The 19,543-nt window shown below is 39.9% G+C and overlaps 1 protein-coding gene across 3 annotated transcripts in view; it reads right to left on the bottom strand.

Annotated features, from left to right (window-relative positions):
- Positions 1-1,099: 1,099 nt before the first annotated feature.
- LOC143482201 (NACHT, LRR and PYD domains-containing protein 12-like) overlaps positions 1,100-19,543 on the bottom strand; it is a 36,349-nt gene continuing 17,905 nt past the window's right edge. For all 3 annotated transcript variants that reach the window (XM_076980491.1, XM_076980493.1, XM_076980492.1), the window contains exons 9-14: positions 12,681-12,857; positions 4,912-5,088; positions 3,362-3,538; positions 2,731-2,907; positions 2,288-2,464; positions 1,100-2,136 (exon numbers count right to left, since the gene is read on the bottom strand). In XM_076980491.1, coding sequence (XP_076836606.1) covers positions 1,956-2,136; positions 2,288-2,464; positions 2,731-2,907; positions 3,362-3,538; positions 4,912-5,088; positions 12,681-12,857 — 1,066 coding nt within the window. In that variant the 3' untranslated portion in view covers positions 1,100-1,955. The remainder of the gene's footprint in view (positions 2,137-2,287; positions 2,465-2,730; positions 2,908-3,361; positions 3,539-4,911; positions 5,089-12,680; positions 12,858-19,543) is intronic.

Here is a 19,543-nt window from a genome sequence, read left to right on the forward strand (position 1 = left end):
AATTTTTTTGCTGTTGTGTGGCAATTTTTAAAAATATTTTCAGGCAGGCACATTTTATTTAAAATATTTTTGACATTTTGCACAGTGCCTGTCTGACAGTTCGATATGTGCACTGACGGTTAATGTTCTCTAACGTTTCATAAAAAAATAAATAAGTAAATAAATAAAAGCTGAATAAAGCCAACCTACCATGTTTATTCATTTATCTGAGTGTTTTAGGTTTTTACTTTGAAGTGGAAAAAAGTCCCGAATGAGAACGGGATCCCGTTTAAGGTGCTCTTAAAAAAAAACCAAAAAAAAAAACCCCAGATTCGACTATTAGTCGACTAAAAGGAAAATCTGACGAATCAGATTCGACTATGAAAATCCTTAGTTGAATACACCTCTAATTATTATTATTATTAGGCAACTAGCACCAGTGCACCAGTTGTTAAGTTAAGCACTACAGTACAAACAAGCTAGATGGGTAGATGCATCTACTTCTGTAGTGGCAATAATTATGGGGATAAGGGCTTAGAATTGAATGACACTGTGTAACTTTGGGTCAAAACATAATTCCAAAGCTGTTGATACCACCAACAATGAAGGAAAAAAAAGCTAGATTCTGGACTGTCCTGAGGTTCTCACAGATGACGTCACAGGCTGGCTCCTGTTCGGAACGTCTCTGTATTCCATGAATTCCGCAAGGCCTCTGAATATGCAAGGATGTTTGCAGTTCTGGATCAGCCTTCATGACCAGCCGCTATCGTGGGCTATTCTAAAACTAATCCAAAATAATTCTAATCCATTTGGTATCTGATGGAAATAATTCTAAGAAATAAATTACAAACAAATTACTTATTTATTCTCACAAAAGTTTCCCTCTGGAAAACTTCTGGAGTTTCCCAAACTCTTTGCGGTTCCTTACGACCTCTTCTTCCAAGAAAGGCCAGGACATTTTTTTTCTTTGACTGCCTATATTATAATCTTTTCAGGTTTGGGAGCAATACAAAAAGGGAGAGGATTTAACTAGCTTGTTGTTTTGCTTCTAAACTCCAATGAAATTAAAGCATTTTGTTTGAATTACAAGTAAAAGAAAATGAAGCAACTGAAACGCCAAAAGGTTTACATTCCTTTAATAAACCTGTAACGCTAGGTGTAGTTTTACATTTATTAGGAAATATAATAATTTCACCTGAACATGGCCCTTACTAAGTCTTCCTTGTTTTTACTTCAATTATGCTGAGGAGGTAAAGTCTTATTAATAGCCATAACAGACATTACTGTGCATATTCTATAACGACAATAGAAAGGCATCAATAATAAAGGTACCAATAATGTGCATCAGTACATGGGAAAATACATAAAGGTGAAGGACAGATTAAAGTTGATACAGAGATTAAAGCCAGACAACAATTCAGTGATTATAATGAATATATTATAATGCTTGTTATTGAAGACAGTTCTGAACTGTTATGGATGACAAATGTTTTCAGTGCATCTAGATAAAGAACTCATGTTTATAAAACTACACCAAGATGGACTTTATTTATCCCTCAAATCTTTTCCTTTTTTTCTGTCTCTCTTTAACTTGTTGTCATGGTGACCAGCGTCGGCCAGAGGAGAATGGGTTCCCCCCCTGAGTCTTGGTTCCTCTCAAGGTTTCTTCCTCATGCCCTTAGGGAGTTTTTCCTTGCCACTGTCGCCCTTGGGTTGCTCACTGGGGGCTAGGACTCGGACATTTGTAAAGCTACTTTGTGACAAGAACTGTTGTAAAAAGCGCTATATAAATAAACTTTGATTTGATTTGATTTGACTTGAGATACAGGTTATTTGATCAAGCTGAGAATCTCGTTGCCGTCACTAGGTGATAGGATCTATGGATTCATAGCTCAAACAGTCGGTTAGATAAAAATATTATTCCAATATCAAAAAGATTTGAATTTGGTGTGGTTTAATGTTCATGGAGAGCTGAGTCATTTTAATGTCCATGATTTACAATGTGGATCTTCCAGTAGAGCAGAGAGCTGCTTCACTCCTGAGGCTCCTTGTTGATTGTGGAACAGATTCAGCTCTCTCGGGTGTGATGAGGGGTTTGACCTCAGAGCTGAACACAGAGCAGCACAGCCTTCCTCTGTAATACTGCAGTTAAACAATCTGCAGAGAAGAAGAAAAATCCATAGTTACAGAGGGACAGAATGTGTGAAACCGCTAGATAAAGCAAAAACTGAGATATATTCATTGTCTGTGACGGAGAAACGGGAATATTGACATATAGGTATACTGTATATACAAGTCAGTAACTTACTCTAGTTTCTCCAGTTTACAGCATGGATCCTCCAGTAGAGCAGAGAGCTCCTTCACTCCTGAGTCTCCTGGTTTATTGGAGTTCAGATTCAGCTCTCTCAGGTGTGATGAGGGGTTTGACCTCAGAGCTGAACACAGAGCAGCACAGCCTTCCTCTGGAATACTGCAGCCACACAGTCTGTGGAAAGAAGGAAAAAACTCCTCACACTTGTTCAGTACTGTGCACAGTAGGAATCTTTTAAAAATAGAATTGTCAGTTACCAAAATGCAAATTGAATGAGCAAATGAAAAGTCTAGATTAAATCAATATTTGCTATGATAGTGATGTTTTGTTAGAGAAAACACTATCTTAGAGAGAGAGAGAGAGAGAGAGAGAGAGAGAGAGACAGAGAAGATAGTGGAATATTGACTGTTTGTGAGATAGTCAGTATGTCAGTAACTCACAGTAGTTTCTCCAGTGTACAGTGTGGATCCTTCAGTAGAGCAGAGAGCTGCTTCACTCCTGAGTCTCCTGGTTTATTGCGGTTCAGATTCAGTTCTCTCAGGTGTGATGAGGGGTTTGACCTCAGAGCTGAATACAGAGCAGCACAGTCTTCCTCTCTAATACTGCAGTCAGACAGACTATAGAGAGAAGGAGAAAAACTCCTTACACAGTGACATGCAGGAATAAAGTGTGTGTGTGTGTGTGTGTGTGTGTGTGTGTGTGTGTGTGTGTGTGTGTGTGTGTGTGTGTGTGTGTGTGTGTGTGTGTGTGTGTGTGAGCGAGAGAGAGAGATCAAATGTGCAAGATAAGAGTTAAATATAGAGATTACAGTGGGTCTACAGTGGGACTATAATGTTTTTGTGAGTGAAAAAACTGATATATTTACGGTATGTGCAAGAGGAATTTTGTGTGTGAGAGGTAGAGAAAGAGATGGTGATGCTGTTTTGTGAGAGAAATACAGTACAAATGTAATTGAGAAAGATGCACTAACTCTTTGTCTGTGTGTGTGTGTGTGTGTGTGTGTGTGTGTGTGTGTGTGTGTGTGTGTGTGTGTGTGTGTGTGTGTGTGAGTATAAAGAGTCAGTAACTCACTGTAGTATCTCCAGTTTACAGTGTGGATCCTCCAGTAGAGCAGAGAGCTGTTTTACTCCTGAGCTTCCTGGTTTATTGTAGTCCAGATTCAGCTCTCTCAGGTGTGATGAGGGGTTTGACCTCAGAGCTGAACACAGAGCAGCACAGCCTTCCTCTGTAATACTGCAGTTAGACAAACTGTAGAGAGAAGGAGGAAAACTCCTCACACATACAGCATAATACTGTAGAAAAATCAGAAAATTCATTTATCTATTTTTATTTTAGATACATATACAATATCACATTCTCCATCTGTGTTCCGTAATGTGACTCTAGAGGGAATGTTGAACAGAGCTGTGCATGTGTATGAGTACAAGTGGTTTTGGGTACTGTGTGTGTGTGTGTGTGTGTGTGTGTGTGTGTGTGTGTGTGTGTGTGTGTGTGTGTGTGTGTTGAACTGTATGAGGTAAACACCTTCCAAGATACAAGAATAAGTCCATGAAACCTACTAACGGATCCAGCTCATTCCAAACTCCCATTACCTATTTAAATGCAGCATGTGTTAATACTAATGAGGAAAGTGTAAACATTACATTATTCTGACCCAATACATGGCATTACTGAGGTCATTTTGACCCAGTAGAGGAGCTGTATCTGCTGTAGTTACATCAGCCAGCTGGCAGCCAATGGAAAGAGACGGTGATCAGGAGACCATTCCAGCAAGCCAATCACAGTGAGCAGGTTCTCTCTCTGCAAAACCTTTGCTCATTTATGATTAACACAAACAATTAAATTGGTTTTTTAAGATTTTCCTCTTAAGACTGAACTGCTCCATGTTACAGAGGATTATTTATAATAAAGTTTTTCTTGATTTATGACATACTTGTGCAGCACACACTCAAAAATTAAACTGCACTACTCTTCACTAAACACCCAAAACACATGCAATAAGTTGTGTGTATGTATAACGAACCAGTAAGTCAATAACTGTCACGTCCAGCCCCTCCCTCCTCCCTGGTCCCGCCTAGCTCCCCGCTCCCATTCGTTCCTCCCTCTGTCTGTCACGCCCCCGTCGTCAGTCTCGTACACCTGAGTCTTGTTCCACCGTCGTGTTGGTCATTCCCTGTACGCGAGTCCCTCGCTGTTCTTCCGTTCTGCCTGATGGTCTGTTCGTGTTATTGTTCTTACACTTCCTCTCTGTTTTGTTTTAGCCATGTTGTTTTGTATCCCATGTGCAGCGCTTATGTCTTCCTTATGTATATCCCTAGTATTTTGTAATCATTAGTAGTTCCGTGTCTCATTCTTGTTCTTAGTGATAGTTATGCTGTTGAGTTATCCTTGTATCATTGCTTCCCTTGTCTTATGCTTACGTGTTCTCGGTTTGTTATGATCTTACGTTTACCTTTCCCTGTTGTGTAGCCTACCCGATTAGTTGGTGTCCTCTCCCTATTGTTTTGCTTAACTCCCTCTGCCTTCTGTGTTGTAGTCGTAGTTGTTACTCTCTTTATTAAACCTCCCTGAAATCTGCATTTGCGTCATGCCTGCCCGTCACAAACGTAACAATAACTCACTCTAATTTCTCCAGTTTACAGTGTGGATCCTCCAGTAGAGCAGAGAGCTGCTTCACTCCTGACTTTCCTGGTTGATTGTATTTCAGATTCAGCTCTCTCAGGTGTGATGAGGGGTTTGACCTCAGAGCTGAACACAGAGCAGCACAGCCTTCCTCTGGAATACTGCACCTAGACAGACTGTAGAGGGAAAGGGAAAAACACCTCACATATACAGTAGGTCAATACATTTGCACACATTAAAGCTCGCGTGTACATTTGTGCACACTTTCACCATCCCACATTTAAGCTTTGATTGGTTAGAAAACAATCTTACAACAGTCATCTAACATTAGGAGAGACAGAGACATTGAGGTAATGTGAGGTAATTGAGGTAATGTGTGTATGTAAATATATAGTAGATACACTAGGCATGCATACTGTTTTTACAAACATTTGTGAAAGAATTGGTCGCTCTCAGGAGCTCAGTGAATTCCAGCATGGAACTGTGATAGGATGCCACCTATACAACAAATCCAGTTGTGAAATTTCCTTGCTCCTAAATATTCCACAGTCAACTGTCAGCTGTATTATAAGAAAATGTTTGGGAATGACAGCAATTCAGCCACAAAGAGGTAGGCCACATAAAGTGATGGAGCGGGATAAGAGGATGCTGAAGCGCATGGTGCAAAGAGGTCGCCATTCTGCAGAGTCACTACAGACATCCAAACTTCATGTGGCCTTCAGATTAGCTCAAGAACAGTGCTCAGAGAGCTTCATGGAATGGGTTTCCATGGTCGTGCAGCTGCATCCAAGCCATAAATCAACAAGTGCGACAGGTGCGTTCTCTGGAGTGATGAATCGCGCTTCTCCATCTGGCAATCTGATGGATGAGTCTGGGTTTGGCGGTTGCCAGAAGAACGGTACTTGCTTGACTGCATTGTGCCAAGTGTAAAGTTTGGCGGAGGGGGGATTATGGTGTGGGGTTGTTTTTCAGGAGCTGGGCTTGGCCTCTTAGTTCCAGTGAAAGGAACTGTAAATGCTTCAACATACCAAGACATTTTGTGGGAACAGTTTGGATCTGGCCCCATCCTCTTCAAGATGACCAAGCAAGGTTCATAAAGACATGGATGGCATGGATGAGTCTGGTGTGGATGAACTTGACTGCCCTGCACAGTGTCCTGACCTCAACCCGATAGAACACCTTTGGGATGAATTAGAGCAGAGACTGAGTATCTGGCAGCACAGCCAGGGTTTCTCGTCATTAACTAAAATTGTCTCTGGTAAAATTAAGATGCCCTGGAGAAACACTCCATCTATTATAAAATTTAGGCAAGATTGTAGGCAGGCTGAGAGACGTTGGCGAAGGTCAAAATTGCAAGTACAGTTTGATATTTATAAAACAACATTGCAGAATTACAACTGTGAAGTGAAATCAGCAAGGAAAAACTACTTCTCTACCTTAATCAATTCATCTAATAATAACCCAGCTGGCCTGTTCAGAAGTATAGATGAGCTAGTAAACCCCACCTCCTGTGTCTTCCCTGAAACTGTTTCAGTGAAAAAATGTGATGAGTTTGCAATATTTTTTAGGGACAAGATTACTAGTATAAGGCAGAACATAGCAACAAGCACTAATAGACTATCAACCCTTACATCAGTTACTCAGCCTAACTTTAATATGTCTTATTTCCAAGAAGTTGACATGGTAACACTACTTGATGTGATTTCATCACTAAAATCCTCTACTTGTGACCTGGACCCTTTACTGCTTTTTCAAGCAGGTTCTGAGCTCATTATCTAATGAAGTTCTAACGATTGTTAAACAGTCTCTGCAACTGGGAGAATTCCCTAATATTCTTAAAACTGCAATGGTTAAACCACTATTAAAGAACAGAAATCTTGATCCCACAATTCTCAATAATTATCAACCTATATCTAACCTTTCCTTTCTTAGCAAAATCATTGAAATAGTTATGTCAATCCAATTGAATGTTTATGTCAAATTAAATCAGATAAATGACACTTTTCAGTCTGGTTTCAGAGTTCTCCACAGCACTGAAACAGCACTAGTGAAGGTAATAAATGACCTGCTAGATTTAATTGCCGCTTTTGACACCGTTGATCATGAAATTCTTCTTGATCGACTACAGAGCTGGGTAGGCCTTAGTGGCTTAGTCTTAGACTGGTTTAGATCGTATCTAACTGGGCGTGAATACTATGTTGCATTAGGTACCTCTTCCTCCACATGTCAAAAAATAACTTGTTGTCACTGTCACAGCTCCGGACCCTTCCCTGTGGGCATGCCGTTATGTCGTCTGCGTGCTGTTATGTCCATATTAGTAGTTCCGTGGGTGTGGGTTGTTTGTGAGCGTGTTCGTTGTCGCACCTGTGCCTTGTCTCGAGATCACGAGGGTATGAGTAATGTGTGTTCGCGCAGTGTCTTGTGCTCGTCTTTGTCTAAAGCTTGTGTCAGTGTGAGTGTTACTTGTACAAGTGCTCGTGCTATTAGTGCAGCACTTTCACTTTCGAAATTAAAAGAAGCGTTTTATGTCACCGTGTCTACTCGTTGTGCCTTCCTCGTCCCACCGTAACACTTGTGGCGTCCCCCAAGCATCAATTCTTGGGCCGTTACTGTTCAACCTATATATGCTTCCATTACCACATATCATTAACAAACATGGTATTAGTTATAATCAATATGCAGATGACATTCAACTTTACATTTCTCTAGAACCTAAAGCCCTAAAATTTTTAAATTTTGCTCACTGTTTGACTGCATAGGTGATATACGATATATGAGGGCAGTCATGGCCTGGTGGTTAGGGAACTGGTCTTGTGACCGGAGGATCATGGGTTCGATTCCCAGACCAGAGGCCATGACTGAGGTGCCCCAGAGCAAGGCCCTTAACCCTCAATTGCTCACTTGTATAAAAATGAGATAAAATGTAAGTCGCTCTGGATAAGGGCGTCTGCCAAATGCTGTAAATGTAAAATGTAATATATAGACATGGATGTCTGACAATTTTCTGCAATTAAATAAAGAGAAGACAGAGGTTCTTGTTCTTGGTAGTGATTCACAAAGGAATGATGTCCAGATTTATTTAAATCAAATTAATCTGAATGCCAAACTGTGTTGTGAACCTGGGTGTCACCTTTGATAATGACCTCAGCTTCAAATCACACATCATCACTACATGCAACACAGCTTATTTTCACCTTCGAAACATTGCTAAGGTCTGAGCTATGCTCTCTCCTGCTGACAGTGAAAAACTTGTCGATGCATTTATCACATCAAGGCTAGATTATTTTATTATTTATTTTAATAGTTTTCCAGATTATTATTATCTTATTTACTTAACTTTACATTATTTTATTTAGTTACATTTTGTGTTATTTTAATATTTATTTTTTACAATATTATTATAATTTTATAATTTGTTATCATTTTATTGTTCGTTTCCTTTTTATCTTTAATTTCTTAACATTTTCTTTTTGTCTTATCTTTGCTTCCTTTTAATGTTTCTTTTTATTTATTCTGTAAAGCACTTTGAGTTGCATGTATGTATGAAAGGTGCTATACAAATAAAGATTATTATATTATTATTATTATTATTATTATTATCATCAATATGTGACCTCACAAATGTGCTTCTTGAAGAATGGTCAAAAATCCCCTAAAACACACTTCTAAACCTTGTGGACAGCCTTCCCAGAAGAGTTGAAGCTGTTCTAGCTGCAAAGGGTGGGCCCACGTCATATTGAACCCTATGGATTAGGAATGGGATGTCACTTAAGCTCATATGTGAGTCAAGGAAGGTGAGCGAATACTTTTGGAAATAGTGTATAGAGACAGTGGTGTGGGTATGTGTGTGCGAAACACAGTGAAAAGGGTGATAATGTAGCATAGTGTATAGTATGTTTGTATGTGTATGAAAAGAATTGATGATTGTGTGTGTGCGTGTGTACCTGGTACAGCTAGACACAAAGATCATTACGGTGGCCGAGAAAACCTATCGCGCATGCAAAAACACAAAACAACATGTATGCAACATTTCAGAAATGCTTAGTTAATTCAGAAACACTGCAAATGTAGACACAACACTATGGAATTGGGCCACAACACAATGGAAGTGTTTCTGGACAAATTATTTTAAGCAGGGACTCTTTTTAAATATGTAACGGTACATGACTTTTTAAAAGTACGTAATGGTGATGGCAATGATTGAGAGATGCTTACCTTGCAGGGGGTGTGGTAGTCCTAGACTAGACCGCCGTTTGGATTTATTGGGTTTATGGTTGATTTAGCTTTTTTGTTGTTTGTCTTTGTTTGGATTGCTTTTTTGATGTTACTGTTGTATATTTGTTTTGAGTTAGTGTTTGGTTTACCTTCTTATTGCTTTTATAACTGTGCGTTTTTTTTTTTTTATTATTTTGGGGGAAGGTTTTCTGTTGGGAGGGCTCGTGACGATGTCGAGTGTGTGCATGGACGACTTGGTGCTTGCATTGGCCTGGATAAATTGTTGGCCTTTACAGCTGCGACTCTTGAGCCTTTTGGCTTGACTGCTAATAATCGACCTTCACTGATATTGTAGATTGCTTGCATTTGCTGTGGTTCTCCCTATATGTTGCACTGTGTGGGTGGGAATAGTGATTTTGAGAGATTAGTACAGTGAGGCCTGGGCTTTAGATTGTGACTGGGACCTTTATTTTGTCCTCCCTCTGTGTTTTAGGTGTTGCTCTTTTTAATTGTGAATATAAGTATGTTTTCTACCTCTGCCACCTGTTGTTCATTTAGTTGAACCCACCTTGTTGGGAACCCTAGGCCTCTTTGAGGGAACACCACCTGTTTAGTTGGAGGGGTTGTAGGTTGCTTTCATCCCTTAAATTGAGGGTGACGTAGTTAAGGTATGTAGGATTAATCAGTTGAGGACGTATTTAACCATTTAACCAACTTCCTGACTAGAAGGGTTAGTGAGGGCCATATGTACACATTCTCATTTTGATTAATTTGCTTTGTCTATTTGCAGCTGTAATGTTTCAATATGCAGAGATGGACATGTGATAGAGAGCTATCCAGGGTGTTGATCTTTTTTTTCTGTTTCTGAATGGAAATAGTGTTACTAACTCAGAGTGCATGCCTTATGTGGCATTGTGAAAGCAGGGAAGCAACACAGGTTTTAAACGACAACCATGTACAGTCATGGACGAAAGTGTTGTTACCCCTGAATTTTTTTCCAGAAAATTATTGCAATTACACATGTTTTTTTATACACATGTTTATTTCCTTTGTGTGTATTGGAACACAAAAAACAGGAAATAAAGGCCAATTTGACATAATTTCACACAAAACACCAAAAATGGGCTGGACAAAATTATTGGCACCTTTTCAAAATTGAGGGTAAATAACTTTGTTTCAGGCATGTGATGCTCATTCAAACTCACCTGTGATAAATAATCACCCCTGAAACCAGATAAAAAGGAGAAGTTGAAGTTGCATCTGTGTGTGTCACACTAAGCATGGAGAACAGAAAGAGGAGAACTGTCTGAGGACTTGAGAACCAAAATTGTGGAAAAATATCAACAATATCAGTGTTACTAGTCCATCTCCAGAGATCTTGATGTTCCTTTGTCCATGCTGCGCAACATAATCAAGAAGTTTACAACCCATGGCACTGTAGCTAATCTCCCTGGAAGTGGTCGGAGGAGAAAAATTGATGAAAGGTTGCAACGCAGGATAGTCCGGATGGTGGATAAGCAGCCCCAATCAAGTTCCAAAGAAATTCAAGCTGTCCTGCAGGTGCAGGGTGCATTAGTGTCAGCTCCAACTATCCGACATTTGAATGAAATGAAACACTATGGCAGGAGACCCAGGAGGACCCCACTGCTGACACAGGGACATAAAAAAGCTAGACTGCAGTATGCCAGAATGTATGTAAGTAAGCCAAAATCCTTCTGGGAAAACATCTTGTGAACAGATGAGACCAAGATAGAGCTTTTTGGTAAAGCACATCATTCTACTGTTTACCTCAAACAGTGCAGGCCTACAAACAAAAGAACACAGTACCTACAGTCACATATGGTGGAGGTTCAAAGATGTTTTGGGGTTATTTTGCTGCCTCTGGAACTGGGTGTCTTGACTGTATGCAAGGCATCATGAAATCTGAAGATTACCAAAGGATTTTGGGTTGCAATGTAGGGCCCAGTGTCAGAAAGCTGGGTTTGCGTCCTAGGTCATGGGTCTTCCAGCAGGACAATGACCACAAAAATACTTCAAAAAGCACCCAGAAATGGATGAAAACAAGGCACTGGAGAGTTCTAAAGTGGCCAGCAATGAGTCCAGATCCAAATCCCATTGAACACCTATGGAGAGATTTTAAAACTGCTTTTGGGAGAAGACACCCTTCAAATATGAGAGACTTGCAGCAGTTTGCAAAAGAAGAGTGGTCCAAAATTCCAGTTGAGAGGTGTAAGAAGCATGTTGTTGGTTATAGGAAGCGATTGATTTTAGTTATTTTTTCCAAAGGGTGTGCAACCAAATATTAAGTTGAGGGTGCCAATAATTTTGTCCAGCCCATTATTGGTGTTTTGTGTGAAATTTTCAAATTTGTGTATAACAAAACATAGATAATTGCAATAATTTTCTGGGAGAAATCATTCATTTTCTGGAAAAAAAAAATCAGGGGTGCTAACAATTTCAGCCATGACTGTATTAACAAACACAAAAGAGAATCATTACATGAATAGGGTGTACAACAAACCAGACTAACCGTAGACAGATAATTACACATACTGAATATATTATCTATCCATTATCTGTACTGCTTAATCTTGCTAGTCAGAGTCAAGTAGGGGGGTGGGGCTGGAGCCAAATCCAGGATCATCAGGTGAAAGCAGGGTACATTATGAGCAGGTTGCCAACACACCACATGGCCAACACACACACACACACTCACACCTACAATTTAGAGTGATCAATTAACCTACCATGCATGTGTTTGGACTGTGGGAGGAAACCAGAGTACCCAGAGAAAACCCACACAGGCACAGGGAGAACATGCTAACTCCACACAGAGCAGCCCAGACCGAGAATCGAACCCAGACCGCATTGCTGTGAGATGACAGTGCTGACCACCACACCACCATGCCACCCCCATACCAAATATATTAACAAACCAAAACACACATACATACACAACATAATTGAAGAAGGAATGATATCAATACACTACTTGAGACAAACAAGAACAAGATACATAAATAACACAAGAGCACTACAACACAACACAGAACAAATGAAACAATGAAACAGTAATAACAGGGAAGCACTACAAAGCAAACTCAAACATAACCATAATGCATTACCAGAAAACATGAGATCTAAGAACTAATCAAACAATAAACCATATGCTCAAACTCAAACATAACCATAATGCATTACCAGAAAACATGAGATCTAAGAACTAATCAAACAATAAACCATATGCTCAAACCTTTTCTATCACATTCCACAATAGATTAAACATTGACCCGCACTCAGAAACACAGAGACTACATACATAACATGACGAGTCAAACAAGGAACAGCTGTAACAAAGGGGCGTGGCTAGAGAACAGGGGAGAAACCAAAACCACACGCAGAGGCAGGGCTACGAAGACATGAAAGAAGATTGACATGTGGGTGCATGGCCAGGCATACGCGATGGGTTTTCTCCACCACCATAATGTAAGAGAAAAATGGGTGTGTGAGAGAGGTACTGACTGTATGTATAAACAGTAAGTCAGTAACTCACTGTAGTTTCTCCAGTTTACAATGTGGATCCTCCAGTAGAGCAGAGAGCTGCTTCACTCCTGAGTTTCCTGGTATATTGGAGTTCAGATTCAGCTCTCTCAGGTGTGATGAGGGGTTTGACATCAGAGCTGAACACAGAGCAGCACAGCCTTCCTTTCTAATACTGCAGTGTTCCAGCCTGCAGAGAGAAGGTGAAAAATCCTCACACTTACAACTCAGATGTACACTTCTCTATTGAGCACATGCACATACATGTCTGTATACACACACTTTAAACTAAGTGCTTCAACATACATATACCCCCTACAAAAGAGAAAGGCTGGATGATGAGATAAACTCCTACAGTGGACTTTTATTTGTTTATTTTTTTATACTACTAAAAAATGTGCCATTATGCACTGTAAAAAAAAATCCGTTAAATTTACGGTAAAAGACTGGCAGCTGTGGTATCTTTTTTGACAACCGTAAATTTCATCATTTAGAACTGTTCTTTTTACGGAAAATGACTTTACAGCTTACAATAATACGCTGTAAAATTAACAACTTTTTAAAATAAACCTATTTACTGTGAATAATTTTAAAAACAACTGTTTTACTATGATGAACACATTACAACCATTATTATTTTACAGCATTTGATTGTAAAGTCCAACTTCACAGTAAATTACAGGCAGGCCGCCATCACTCGAGCCGTCCAGTTGTTGCCACATTTTAAGACAACAAGGCACTTTTATTTTGCCTTAGCAACGTAATCACGCATGAAGCCGTGATCACGCGTGTTAAACACAATACGTGAACCATGAGGGCAGGTCATTAGCACTGTAACATTACACAAACACGGTAGGTAGACTCAGACAATGTACAACTACATAAACTAATACAGGGAGACTTAAACTAACAAAACGTATGATCAAATACATAATCAACAACAGCATGTCATAACACTTACACATAACGCGTATCAATAATGGAGCCGCGGGGGCTCATGGGAAGTAACGCCGTCCCCCAGTGGACCGACGCTTCACAATTTTCCAGACTTTAAGCAGAAAAGCCTTAAATTTTCTCAAAAATCAGCAGTGCGCCTTGTATGTGCACTGAATTTAAAAATCTGTCCCTGACACAGACACGTAATGTGTACGCTGGCAGCGATAAACTAACCAGAGAACATTACGTAAAACGTAATTGAGTAAAGAACAGCCAGGAGAAGCGTCTCTACAGTCACCATTCGACTGAAGGCAGCAATGATAGCACAAGACTTGAATATCGAAAACTTTTAAGTGCACTTAATGGTCCAGAAAATACGGTATTCCTTATATGTATAAATATTTGACCCATATTTACAAAGACAATTTCTAAAATGGCAGTACATTGTCCTATATTTCAACATGCTTTACCTTTCAGCACTGGCCATATTTTTAGCATTTTCTTTCTGTAGAAATCAAGGTGCGATTTTGCTGATTGATGAATGGGTTTTCACTGTAAATTGAAATGTAGGCTACTCATCAGCAAAATCTGTAATTTAGACTGAATATTTTTTTTATTTTTAGGGTAATTCCTTGTTTACTACATTATGGAATTTTCTAATATATTTTACCTAAAATATTGAAATTAACATTAAAAATGTGTGCTTTCTACATATTATGACTGTAAAAATTAATTTTATATACTGTTTATTTTTTTAAAGTAAACTATTGCATCAAAACAGTAATATACTGTTTTCTACTTTATGATCTTTTACTGTTGCTATTTTATAGTTTATTACCGTAAATTCAACAAACATTTTTTACAGTGTGGGTTCCTGTTGTAATATTCTCTCAGGCATGAACCTTATGGCAGGCCCCTGGCATATCATGCTAACTTTGAGAAAAACACATTTTCCTTCATGTAGGCTGCTTCCCGAACCTGAATAGTCTTTCTAAATGTCTCTAAAATGTTTATTAGCTATGTAGCGTTGACGCTATTACCTGTCATATTTTCTAGAAATTAGTGAGTTCAAACCTCCCGAATAATTTCTCTATTCCCAACAGGTGAGTGCAGAGGAATCAGGTGACAATGGTTTTGTCATATTGTCCCATGGGGTGAATCCACAGTGGGGTGGTATGCTGTTTCAAAACCGTCCCAGTCACTTTTGAGTCTGTAGTCCAAACTCCACTTCCAGGATGCAGATGACTCAAAGGTTTGACTCTTTGGCAACTGTTGAAGGTCTGTGCATCTGACACTCTCTTATCCCCTTCCTTAGAGCGGATAGCACCAGTAACAGGCACGGACAAACACAACAGGCTAGGAAGAGTCTGAACAGTGGTCCTCAAACGCCGACCCATAAGGAGCTGGGCAGGACTACAACCATTATGCAAAGGTGCAGACCTATAAGCCAATAATGCCATATATGGATCAGACGCCTTTTTCAAGAGGTTTTTCAGTTTGCACTGAATGTTCTGCTTCCCCATTGCTTTGAGGAAATTTTGGGCTGCTGGTGATGTGATCAAACCCATAGTCTCAAAGGCTGCAAAGACCTGACCAGAAAACTGTAGCCCATTGTCAGTAAACAGTCTCTGGAATACCATGTGGGGCAAACATTGACTTCAGATGCACAGTGACATCAGAGCATGTTGTAGGAGTCAGATGTGCAATTTCCACATATCTAGAATAATTATCAACCACAAGCAGATAATTCTGGCTTTTCTATGTGAATAAATCAGCACCCAATATCTGCCAAGGATGCTCTGGGTACTCAGTTGGTAGAAGAGGTTCCACTGGGTTTTTCCTTTCCCTGATGCAAATCCTGCACCATTGCACAAGCTTGTTGAGTTGCTGACACAACCTGTTCAATAGGAGTAAGAGAATGGGATGCGCATGTTACAGGTTTCCACTCTTTTCCCCAAGCCTAGAGAAGCACAGCTCCAATGACGAAAGATAAAGCATCAGCTGAGACCTTTATATTTTTATTGGGGTCATACATGGCCAACACTGGAGCTGGTGAGAGGTCTTTTTTCAATGATTGGAAAGCTCTCTCTTGATCATGCCCCCAGACCCAGTGATGGCGCTTAGACAGCAGATCTTGAAGTGCTTTGTCCTTCTCTGCAAGCTGTGGAATGAATTTCCCAAGCTGGTTGACCATATGAAGGAAATTTCTCATTGCGCTTACATTTGTGTGTGGTTTCAGTTTCAGTATGGCCTCAGTTTTACTTGGATTGGGTCTGATACCACTGGCTGAAATTCTGTGGCCTAACAACTACTTTATTTTTTGACAGGTTGCACTTTTTTTTGACAGGTCCATATTTAGTGTGATGCCTGCATTTTGAATTCTCTGCAGTGTCGTATGCCAGTGTAAATCATAATGCTCTCTTGTTGCTCCCCTGGGGCCTCATGTACGAACGGTGCGTACGCACCAAAACATTGCGTATGCTATGTTTCACGCAAACGGTCAGATGTACAAAATGTGATTTGTACGTGAGAAAGTGCGTAGCCCCATGACACTTTCACTTCAGGCATACGCATGTTTCTAATGTGTTTTCATCAATTAGCGACACTTAGAGGTGATGCATTGAAATTACAACTATTAAGATATAATTTACGCATACATTGTAGTAAGCCCTTATTGGGTGAAATAAAGTAAATTAATCAGAAAATGAAACAGTAAATTAATCAGACAATTTCACTGCCTTACTGAAATAATCATTCAACATGTTTCCACTTAGCCTAGATTATATAAACATGCATTAAATGTTGCGCTGGAGTTTTTGGGAGATGGCAGTGTTGGCATTACTGGAAAATATTGCTAATGGTTGATTTCGCCGAGAGCGCGTTTTCCGTGACCATCATGATTTTTTGGCCCATGATGATGACTGGCTTATAAGCCGTTTCAGACTTCCAAGCAGGGGCGCAGATGGCACTGCTTATATTGACCCCATCCGAAATCTAGCATCTAGATTTCGTGTCCCCCCCAGATTAATATTGAGGTCATCAACAGGCGGACCGTGGTCCGGATCCGAACAAATTACGTTCGCCCCCCCGCTCAACAAATTACGTTCGCCACTCCCCCGCTCAACAAATTACTTCGCCACACCCCCCCTCGCTCAACACATTAAATTACATTCGCCAAGTCACAGGTATCTGCTATCTGCGCGGAAAAATATAGTTGATTACCCCTGATCTACAAGCATAAACGTATATATTGTACAGCTTGGTCCCCCTCACTTCAGAATTTCCATCTGCGCCCCTGCTTCCAAGAGCTGCCCTCTTGTGCAGAGTTGGGTCCAGTTTTGGAGAGAGAATCGCTCGGCTTCCTGGCAACGGGCTCATTTCAAGAGAATGAGCCGCTGTTTCCTAAGTAATTTAACAATTACCCATGTTTAAAATGAATTATTCTAAGCTGGAAATGTCAAAAGCTTTTATTTAAATGCTTTAAATTTGTTGCTTACCAAGAAGCCACCCATCACGCACTCTGCTTGCTTGTAATCTTATCCCAACCATGCAGTTTGTAAGGATGTATGAATCATTGGGTTGATCCAGGCCAACGTGCCACTACATTAGTAAGACACATTTTTGCATCACAGATTATTTGCACATTTATGGAATTAAAGTGCTTTCTATTCACATAAGCAAATTCCTCCTCAGATGGTGCCTTTATAGAAATGTGTGTGCAGTCGATTGCTCCGATTATATTAGGGAAACCGGCTATTGCTGCAAATTGCGCTTTAATGTTTGCCTGGTCAACCACTTCATATGGGAACTTTATATACCTACACTACCGTTCAAAAGTTTGGAGTCACCTAGACAATTTTGTGTTTTCCCTGAAATCTCATACTTTTATTTATCAAATGAGTTGCAAAATGAATAGAACTATAGTCCAGACATTGACAAGGTAGAAATAATGTTTTTTTTTTTATTTGAAATAATTTTCTACTTTAAACTTTGCTTTCGTCAAAGAATGCTCCCTTAGCAGCAATTACAGCATTGCAGACCTTTGGCATTCTAGCTGTTAATTTGCTGAGGTAATCTGGAGAAATTTCACCCCATGCTTCCAGAAGCCGCTCCCACAAGTTTGATTGGGTTAATGGGCACTTTTTTCGTACCATACGGTCAAGCTGCTCCCACAACAGCTCAATGGAGTTGAGATCTGGTGACTGCACTGGCCACTCCATTACCGATAAAACACCAGCTTCCTGCTTCTTCTCTAAATAGTTTGTGCATAATTTGGAGGTGTGCTTTAGGTCATTGTCCTGTTGCAGGATGAAATTGGCTCCAATCAAACGCTGTCCACAGGGTATGGCATGGTGTTGCAAAATGAAGTGATAGCCTTCCTTATTCAAAATCCCTTTTACCTTGATCAAATCTCCCACTTTACCAGCACCAAAGCAACCCCAGACCATCACATTACCTCCACCATGTTTGACAGATGGTGTCAGGCACTCTTCCAGCATCTTTTCAGTTGTTCTGCGTCTCACAAATGTTCGTCTGTGTGATCCAAACACCTCAAACTTTGATTCATCTGTCCATAACACTTTTTTCCAATCTTCCTCTGTCCAATGTCTGTGTTCTTTTGCCCATATTAATCTATTTCTTTTATTAGCCAGATATGGCTTTTTCTTTGCCACTCTGCCCTGAAGGCCAGCATCCCGGAGTCGCCTCTTCAATGTAGACGTTGACACTGGCGTTTTGCGGGTACTATTTAATGAAGCTGCCAGTTGAGCACCTGCGAGGCGTCGATTTCTCAAACTGGAGACTCTAATGTACTTGTCTTCTTGCTCAGTTGTGCATCGGGGCCTTCCACTTCTCCTTCTACTCTGGTTAGAGCCTGTCTGTGCTCTCCTCTGAAGGGAGTAGTACACACCATTGTAGGAAATCTTCAGTTTCTTGGCAATGTCTCGCATGGAATAGACTGTCGAGTTTCAATTGAAAGTTGTTTTTTTTCTGGCCATTTTGTGAGTTTAATCAAACCAACAATTGTAATGCTCCAGATTCTCAACTAGCTCAAAGGAAGGTCAGTTTTATAGCTTCTCTAATCAGCAAAACTGTTTTCATCTGTGCTAACCTACTTGCACAAGGGTTTTCAAAATATCTAATAGCCTCCTTACACAGTTAGCAAACACAATGTACCATTAGAACACTGGAGTGATGGTTGTTGGAAATGGGTCTCCATACATCTATGTAGATATTGCATTAAAAACCAGACGTTTACAGCTATAATAGTCATTTACCACATTAATAATGTATAGAGTGTATTTTTGATTCATTTATTGTTAGCTAAAATAAAAAAAACTGCTTTTCTTTAAAAAATAAGAACATTTCTATGTGACCCCAAACTTTTGAATGGTAGTGTAGCTGACATGCAGATGATCCCATCCAAAACAGCTGGCATGGCACAGCTCAAAGATGACTGGGATATCCCGGACCATTCTCTTTGAAATGAGCCAGTTGCCAGGAAGCCAAGCGTTGTCGCTGGCAATCCACAACTCCTCGCCGTTTCTCTCTCCAAAACTGGACCCAACTTAACACAAGAGGACAGTTCTTGGAAATCTGAAATGGCTTATAAGCCACTCATCATCATGGGCTAAAAAATCACAATGGTCACGGAAAACGTGCTCTCTGCGAATTCGGCCATTAGCAATATTTTCCAGTAATGCCAACACTGCCATCTCCCAAGAACTCCAGCGCAACATTTAATGCATGTTTATATAATCTAGGCTAAGTGGAAACACGTTGAATGATTATTTCAGTAAGGCAGTGAAATTGTCTGATTAATTTATGGTTTAATTTTCTCATTAATTTACTTTATTTTACTCAACAATGTGTGCGTGAAGGATATCGTAATAGTTGTAATTTCAATGCATCACCTGTAATTGTCGCTAATTGACAAACACA

This window comes from Brachyhypopomus gauderio, chromosome 18, assembly GCF_052324685.1.
Source record: "Brachyhypopomus gauderio isolate BG-103 chromosome 18, BGAUD_0.2, whole genome shotgun sequence".
NCBI lineage: Eukaryota > Metazoa > Chordata > Actinopteri > Gymnotiformes > Hypopomidae > Brachyhypopomus > Brachyhypopomus gauderio.